At 36.7% G+C, this 9464-nt stretch overlaps 1 protein-coding gene across 2 annotated transcripts in view; it reads left to right on the plus strand.

Moving 5' to 3' along the window:
* Positions 1-9464, plus strand: part of Zmym6 (zinc finger MYM-type containing 6) — a 36456-nt gene that overhangs the window by 738 nt on the left and 26254 nt on the right. The window contains exons 2-3 of one of the 2 annotated variants that reach the window (XM_010645226.3): positions 748-914; positions 8546-8654. In XM_010645226.3, coding sequence (XP_010643528.1) covers positions 822-914; positions 8546-8654 — 202 coding nt within the window. In that variant the 5' untranslated portion in view covers positions 748-821. The remainder of the gene's footprint in view (positions 1-747; positions 915-8545; positions 8655-9464) is intronic. The other variant, XM_010645228.3, reaches the window with a different exon arrangement.

Genomic DNA, 9464 nt, shown 5'->3' on the forward strand with positions numbered 1-9464 from the left:
TGCAGACCGCCCCCTCGGGGCCGAGGTGAGCTGCACTCGCGCGCCTCAGGCTCGTCGTCTCAGTCTGCGTTGACTCACAAGGGTGGGAATTCTTGGTGGGATGGGGAACTTGGGAACGCGTGCCTTACTCTGGAGGGATGAGCAGCGGTAGTTTGCGACTTGCAGTGGCAACTGGTCGAAAGTTCTTATCAATTTGGAACAGGCTTTTAAAACATCTGTTCATGTCCATGCCTATTTGGATAATGATAACTTTGGGGAGGTTGCTTTTTGCTGTAGTTGGAATATTTATGTTTACAATTTTGGGAAGGGACTTTCTCTTGAACTGTCTTTACACTTCTGTGTCTATGGGAAGATGTTGGGCTCCTAAGCTCTAGATAGGCCAAGAAATGGGTCCTTGAAGGATTCTGTGAAGGTTTGGTAAAAGTGGGGATGTGAAGGTTGATAGGCCCCATTTTGAGAATTATGAAATATTTCATGAGTGGATCTCTCTGACAAGTTCATAACTTCCTCTCATAGCTACTTTCAACGTATCAAATACCCCCAGTACTCGTCTTTAAGGACAATATAATAGTGGAAGCTATTATTAGAAGTTTTTTATGTGAAAGTAGCTAAAGGAGCAGAAAGGAAGAATAGTTAGCCGTGGTCCCAGAATTGCTTTGCATTGCTGAACCTTGAACCTTTTTATGTACATAAACAAGAGGAAACAACCCAAAATCCCGAGTACCAGTTCTTTATGTTGTGTTTTAGGAGTCCAGCTATCCATCGCCAAGAAGAAATTTATTAGTTTTAACCTGAGGAACGGCTCTACATAAAAAAGTAGAATGAAAGAACCTTTGGATGGTAAATGTGGCAAAGCGATGGCACCACAGCAGGAGCTTCTGGATAAAATTAAAGAAGAACCTGACAATGCTGCAGTAAGCATTTCCTCTTGATTTTTAAATTTTAAAAGTTCTCTCTGTTGAATTGAAATTTTTAGCTAGGGAGTTTCTGGTTTATAAGTTAAAATAAATGATTTTCTTTCATCATCAGATGGGTGCTGTGGTTTGAATGTGTCCCCCAGAGTTCATGTATTGGAAACTTAATTTCTAGTTACTGGGTATTGGGACCTCGTAAGTAGTGATTAGATCATCAGGGTTCTACTCTTTTGAATAGATTAACGGCAGTTATCTCAGGAGTGGATTTGTAATTTCAAAAATGGTTTGTTATAAAAGCCAGGTCGGCCCCCTCTTACTCTCTTTTTATTTCTTGGGTCATCTTGCCCTTTCACCTTCTGAAATGTGATGTTGCAATAACAGTGCCTTGACCAAATGCAATCCCAATATCTTGGACTTCATGTTTTCCAGAATTGTGAGAAAAAATTTTTTTCCCTTATAAATTATTCAGTCTGCTAGGCTCTCTTACAGCAACGCAAAATAGACTAAGTGTTGGCAAACCAGTGGTATGCGTGCTGAAGCGGGGCTATTTGCTATCATTGAGAGCTCTAAAAGGTTCACCATCACTGAACTAAGATAATGGTTTGATCAGATTTTCTGTGCTTTGGAACAGATCTTGTTAACTATGCAATAATGTGTAAAGTAATATATATTACTATTTTTTTGTATTTGACATTTAAAAATTCTCTTATATTTGATAGTAGTTTCCTTTAAGTATTTCTTGTTTAGGTGCTGAAATCTGGGGAGAACAGTCAGCTTAGTCCCCTCTCTCATAGAGTTTATTGATTAGTAAAGAAGACAGAGATTATACAAGTAATGAATCAGATTTTATATATTATGACAAGTGCTTTGGAGGAAAAGCCTAAAACGGAATAAGACCTGGTTTTGGCTGGAATTTAAGGTTAGTTAAAGGCCTCCCTGAGGGAAGGATTTGTAAGCTGAGTTAGGAAGAATGAATGGGCTAGGCAAAGGGGATGGAGGAGAATGTTCTAAAGACTACAATTAGGCAAGTTGAGTTGGAATGATGCATGATTCTTTGGAAAACTTGTAAAATAAGAGGGCTGTTATAAAAGGTATAAAAATGGTAATGATTAACAACAGTAATAGATGGTATTACAACATCAATGTGCAATATATACTATATCATAGTAATATTGACATTTTAATATTTACTTGTTGTTGATCTTTATGTTTAGAGTGTGTCAGGTATCACTGTCATAACCATATTATCTCCCTTTTACAAATGAGGAAACTAAAGAAAAAAGCCTGCAATTTGTAAATGGTAAAAACTGTATTCCACCCAGATATTCAGACTTCAGTCCTCTATATAGAGGACAGGTTTTGCAGGACCTTGTGGGCCTTGTTAAAAATTTTGGTCTTCATAAGTGGGACAGTAATATGAAACAGACTTGTGTTTGTAAAGAGCTTTCTGGCTACCCATCAGGGATCCGGATTAGAGACACCAAAATTAATGTGGAGACTTAATTAGTTATTTTGGCACAATTTTTTTCTTCTTAGATGATTCTTTTGCTTTATACTTGACATTTACTGACTCACATAATCAAAACAATAGTATTTAAAAATAAGTAAAGTGACAAATAAAGTAGTATTTAATATCTTGCACCATCTCACAGGTAGTATCATTCCAGGATAGAGATGCCAGGTAGATTTTGTCTCACTCATGAATTCCATGCCTTCCTAAAGTGATGCCAAGATGGGTTTACAGGTAGTGTCTGCAGGATGTTGAGGTGAGGATTCATGGCATCCATGGCACTTAAATTGTTTCTCTCATTCTGCCAGAAGTAACCATTTTTCAAGTTTTGAGGATTCCTCCTTTCAAATAGGTTTTGAGTCTGTCCCTTCCTTTTCCTCCCTATTTCATTTTTTTCTTATCTGGAATTTTGTGTATTTACTACTAATCCTCCTTCCTTCAGTCACATGCTTCACCAAAATTCTGAAAAGTGATGCTTGTACTCTATAGATCTGATGATATTGTTTCCCTTCTCATGATAGATCATATTGTGAGTTCCAGACCATCCATGTTTAGCCTTTAGTGTCATCACTCATCCTTCCCACCTTTTCTAATCTGCTCCTGTGAACTGTTTGCAGGTCACTCAAAGATATATTTTGTTCAATTTTATTTCCTTGCTTTTGTACTTGCAGAAAAAGAAATAAACTAGCCTGACAAAAATTTTCTACTCTTTTAAAATCAAATTTAATTGTCTGTCACTCAGATGTAGAATTTTTTTCTTGTTTTATGGTGTATGTCACTTTTATTATGGCATAAGTGGGTTTTACTTTTATGCTGATCATGCTGATCCTGGCATCCTCTTCTTCAACTCTTTGCCTTACATTAGACTGCATTCTTCGTGGGTCTTTTGGTTTTTTTGAGACAGTGTCTCACTATGTAGTTGAGACTGACCTGGAACTCACTATGTAGCCCAGGCTGGTCTTGAACTCACAGCGATCCTCCTACCTCAGCCTCCCAAGTGCTGGGATTATAGGTGTGCACCACCACACCCAGCTAGACTGCATTCTCTGAAGCCAGAGATTGGTTTTGAACTGATCCCTAATTCCTAGCACAGTGACTGGCCCAAAGAACATGTTCAGTAATAAGAATAGAAAAGGTTCTGTTGTACAGAAAGAAAATAAATGTAAGGGAATAAGTGATTTCCCAATGTTCTAACCTTGGATACAAGCTTGGTGTTTTTCCCCCCTTTATAATCTCATATTTCTTTCATTTTATCTTGTTATACATGAATTTAACAAATACTGTGCTATGAGTTGTTTTTCTCTAGATATAAAATTATGAGGATGGAAATGGCTCTAACATCTTCAAATGAAAATTTTAGTATATAGGGATCTTTTTCTTAATTTTTTTTTTTTTTTTTTTTTGGTACCAGGGATCAAATTCAGGACCTTGTGCTTGTGAGGCAGGTGCAGTGCCACTGCACTAAATCCCTGTCCCTCTTCTTGATTTTTATTAATGCTTATATATAACTAGGCTGTATTTTTTCATGATTATGTGGACTATGATTGAAGGGCCAATTAAACAAATTGTGTATGTTATTTTCATGCTTTATTGATGAATCTTATTAAAATATTGGAAAATATGAGACAAATACAAAATGTTTAATATTATCTGATATACTGAGAGTTTGTTTTGGATAATAAGAGTTAAGCTTTCCAATTTTTCAGTGCATTTTTATTTCTGCTTATTATAATCCGTGACACTTAGTTTGCGTATATTAATCCACATGCTGTGCTCACACCCAGAATTACATATTGTGTTTTTCTTTCCACCTTACACATGGGGAGTTGAGACACAGCTACTAACTTTTTAACAGTCACACAATGAAGGACACTGTCTGTGTTAGTCCATTTTCTGTTGCTGTTACATAATACTTGGACTCTCTAAAGAAGTTTATTTAAAAGCCGGGCGTGGTGGCGCATTCCTGTAATGGGAGGCTGAGGCAGGAGGATCGCTGTGAGTTCAAGACCAGTCTGGGCTACATAGTGAGTTCCAGGTCAGTCTCCACTACATAGTGAGACCCTGTCTCAAAAAATGAAAAAAAAAAAAAAAAAAGAAGTTTATTTTAGCTGGGCATAGTAGTGTATTTCTGTAATCCCACTACTCAGGAGGACAGCAAAGTCAAGTTTGAGGCCAGGCTGAATAATTTAGTGAGATCTTGTCTCAAAAAAGAAAAGCCAGGTATTTTGGCAAGACCTGAAGTCTCAGCACTTGGGAGGGCGAGACAATAGGACCGCTGAAAGTTCCAGGCCGGTGTGGGCTACATAACAAGTTCAAGACCAGCCTAAACTGCATAGCAAGACCCTGGTTTAACACAACAGTCAAAATCAAAAGGACTGGGGATGCAGCTCATGGCACAATGTTTAGCATGCCTGAAGCCTGAGTTCAATCCCCAGACACTCACCCCCAAGTTTTTTTTTTTAGTTTTTGGTTTTTTGAGACAGAGTCTCACTATGTAGTTGAGACTGACCTGGAACTCACTATGTAGCCCAGGCTGGTCTTGAACTCACAGTGATCCTCCTGCCTTAGCCTCCTAAGTGCTGGGATTATAGGCATGTGCCACCATGCCTGGCCCCCAAGTTTATTTTGGCTCACATTTGGAGCCTGGAAATCCAAGACCATGTTACTATCATCTGATTGGTTTCTGTCAGAGCATGGTGATGTTTTCTCTTAGTGGAAAGGTGGAAGGGCAAGCAGATATGCATGGAAAAAAAAAACCATGGCAGCTTCACTATATAACAGTTTGCTCTCTCAGTTACTAATCCAGTCCAAGGAGAAAGCATCAATCCCTCTTAACCACTTACCAGTCCAATTATTTAAATACAAGATAACCAAAATTGCATATTTTTTCATTAATTTTATAATAGGAAATGTAAAAATGGCAATTTTATCAAATTTATTCAATATAAGGATCAACTAGTTGAAATGACACCTGCCCAAGTGATCATGTGACCTCTCAACATTATTACTTTGGGAATGAGATTTCAGCATGAGTTTCAGATTGGACAACTCATTAAAATTATTGCACTGAGTTTTTTTGGTGCTGTTATAGCAAATTATCATAGACTGGATGACTTACAAACAGTGGAAATTTATCTTTCTAGTGCCAGAGCCTGGTAGTCTGAGATCAGACATGAATAGGTTATGGTGAAGGCCCTCATCCAGTATGTTACTACCTACTTTTTTAGGATGTAGAGTTGGAGTATCAGTTCTCTACCTTTTCTTAAAAGGGCACTAATTCCATTCATGACAGCTTCACCCTTAGGTCTTAATTACCTCCAAAGGTCTCACCTCTGGATACTATCACTGTAGGGATGAGAGTTCCAATACAAATTTGTGAGGAGGGAACACAAATACTAAATGCATTGCAAATAATAAGTTGTAATGAATTGAAATAACCAAACCAAAGACAGTTGGCGCTGTCAGATGTATCTGAGAGTCCAAGTAAGATAGAAGTCTTAGAAATGTTTATGGATTAGGCAATTGATGGAAGAAGGATGGGTTATTTGAAAAAGAGTTTCAATTGAACTGGTAGCTTGATTGCATTGGCTTTGGAAAGTTTCAAAGAGAAAAATATTTTTAGAGTTTGGTTGTAAAGGGAAGGGAAAAATAGGGCAGTTCATTTCTTTTTTTCTTTTTCTTTTTCGATTTCTGGAGAGGGTCTTGCTGTGTAGTTCAGGCTGGCCTTGAACTCACCATGCAGTCCAGCCTGGCCTCAAACTCTCAGCAATCCATCTGTCTAAGCCTCCTGAATGATGAAATTACAGGTGTGTGCCACCATACCTGGTCGAGAGGATAGTTTCTAAGGGAACAGATTCATTTATAAACCAGGAGGGAAGAAAACATGGAAACATGAGAAAAGTGTAAAATAAAGAAGGGTAGAATGGAATGTGCAAGAAGGGAGAGGGAAAGGAATTCAGGACATATGGACTCTTTTAGCTGTGTTACTTTTTTCTGTGAGATAAGAGGACATTGGCTGATCATTTTTGTAGCTATGGTGGAGGGGAGAATCAGGAGGTTGAGGGAGTTCTTAGTTGCTTATTTTTAGCTGGTGAAATTGAAACATCTGTGAGCAGGAAACTTGAGGAAATATTGTAAGTGAAGAAGATTTAGAACAGTTAATTTGTGATGTAAAAATATTAGAGATTGAGATGATAAAGCAGAATAGTTTTTTGTCTTAAGCATTCTTTCTGATAAGTACAAAGAAGTGTCTATAGTATGTTAAATGTCCACCTCTTTGCAATAAATAATTGTGTAGTTACAGAGCATTGTTTAAGAAAAACATCCAATTGGGCCGGGATTTAGCTAGTGGTGCCATTGCTGCCTGTCTTGCAAGCACAAGGTCCTGAGTTCAATGCCCAGTATCAAGAAAAAAGAACATCCAATTGAATGGACTTGTATTTATTAGATGCTATAATAATGAAACTAGTAAGTGTGAGAGCTAGCATTTTTATGTGTCCATTATAATTCTATATACTTTATTAAATCATTACTTCCCCATGGTGGCCCATGAATTAGGTAATATCTTTACAGATAAGGAAACTGAAACTAAGAAAGATTTGGTTACTCATTTAAGAGTCAAGATTACATCTTCTTTCAGAATCCATCATCTCTGTTGTGCTATATTTACTGAGTTGAGTGTTGGGCATAGAGAGGTGAAGAAACAGCTATGGTTGTATTTTTTTTTAGTACCAGGAATTGAACTCTGGTCCTTGTGCTTGCAAGGCAGGCAGCAGCACCACTGAGCTAAATCCCCGGCTCCAGTTATGGTTTTTATACGTGGTGGTGGTGGTTATAGTCTCTCCAGTCTAGTATATGGGGATTGTGTTAGCCATTAATTATAATCCAAATAAATATGAAATAATGTTATGATAAGTGCTGTGAGAGAAAGGAGGTGGGAGAAACTATAGCAAGGGAACTTAATTTCAGTTGGTTGCCAGAGTTCAAATTCACTGTAGCAGTGATACTGTATTTGTACATCTGTGAGGGAGATAGCATGGGTTTTGGAACTGAGACTGAGACACCTGGGTTTAATTACTTATTTGTGTACCTACTGTCTTTGTGACCTGGAACAAGCTACTGAACATCTTCCTCACCTATAAAGAACTTAAATATAGGTCCTGTTTTATAATGCAGCACCTTTTTTCGTAGCATAATATACATCATGGGAAATGGTGAATTAATGCAGTAGTTCCACATTTTTAGTATTTAATGGATTAATGCAGTGGTTTCTGATTTTTAGTATTTAATGGTCTAAAGACATTTCAAAAGTGATTTTGAAATTAACAACAGTTTATTTTACTGGTGTGAACTATCACTACTATTTGTTACTGTTTTTTAAAGAAGTCAGGCTATCTTTTTAAACTTTGTTTTAAAAGATAGACATTTAATGTATTCAAAGATTGCATTTTATTGTACAGCATTTAAAAGAATATGTTAAACTGGGTGTGATGATGCACACCTGTAATCCCAGCATTTGGGAGGCAGAGGCAGGAGGATCACTGCAATTTCAGTCAGCCTAGACTACATAGTGTGTTCAAGGCTAGTCTGATCTACATGGTGAGGCCCTGTCTCAAACAAACAAACAAACAAACAAAAAAACAGCAAAAAAAGAAAATGAATATATTAAGGATTAACCTGATTTAGACTAATGATTTTGTGTGTAATGAGCAGATTGCATTGAAATTCTTATATCTTTTCATCCATGAATAGATATGCCAGCTGGTAAGTCTGTTGACTACAATTAACTGATTTAACTCGGAATTCTAAATCTTTCATATTTATCATTTTTCTTGTGAATACATCATAAAAGACAAGTAGTGTGTGAGATCAGAATAACTATGTATTATAAATCAAGATTACATTTAAAAAATAAATATAACTTTAAAAAATATTTTCCGGTTCTGAAAGAGTACTGAAAGAGTGCAAAGATTAAATCTAGTACAAAACATCATAAATTCTGATTTTGTAAATTTTGTAAAGGTAATTATGATTAGGATGTGTAAGTGATGAATATAATAGAATTAGTATTTGGTTGAATTTTTAGTTTACTTAAGTATATTTATTTCTCTTTCTGAAAAAGGAGTATGCACGTGCTCAACAGCCAAAATCAACTCAAGGAAGTGAACTGAAAATCAGTGCTGTATTTTCAGTTAACCAAAGTCCTCTGGGTAAGAAATTGAACTCTAAAAGTGAGTTATGGTTAATATTACTTATTTTTTGTAGTAGGATTAAGGGAAAGCACTTCTTGTGTCTTTTTCTTCCATATTTTTCAGATAGTGGGAGCTGGTCTTTACCAGCATTAAAAAATACAATAAAATTACATCAAAATATGATGCATGTAGTAAGAAAATGTATTGTTTCATGAAACTTTTTTTGTTTTAGTTACTTGTGTATGGTTGTGTGTTTTGTTTTGAGATATGTAATTCATGCTGACCTTAAACACATTATGTATCTCAGGCTGGCCTTGAGCTCATGATGAACTTCCTGCCTCAGCCTCCTAAGCACTGAGATTACCTGTGTGTGCCACCATACTTGGCCTGTCTCAGTTACTAAATTATGCCTAATCCTCCACAAATATATCAGTCAATCTTTTTTTTTCCCCCTCTGGTACCCGGGATAGAACTTGGGTTCTTGCATTTGCGAAGTAGGTGCCAGAACCACTGAGCTAAATCCCCAGCCCTCTCCACAAATACATGTATGTGAGAAATAAGTTATAATTTAAAATGTAATCCTTTCTATAGGTTGTAGTTAAAAAAAAGTTTTAAACCCCTTGTTTTGGAATATTTATTACTTCATTAGTATTGGATTTCAAAACTGAGAAAATTTTTACTATCCAAGAATATATTTGCATCCAGGCATGGTGGTACATGCCTGTAGTCCCAGTACTGGGGAGGCTGAGGCAGGAGGATTGCTGCAAGTTTGAGGCCAGCTTGGTCTACATAGTGAGTTTAGGAGCAACCTGAACTATTCAAAAAATATATATATATATATATATATTT

This window comes from Fukomys damarensis, unplaced genomic scaffold (genome assembly GCF_012274545.1).
Source record: "Fukomys damarensis isolate Sample0158 unplaced genomic scaffold, DMR_v1.0_HiC HiC_scaffold_23, whole genome shotgun sequence".
NCBI lineage: Eukaryota > Metazoa > Chordata > Mammalia > Rodentia > Bathyergidae > Fukomys > Fukomys damarensis.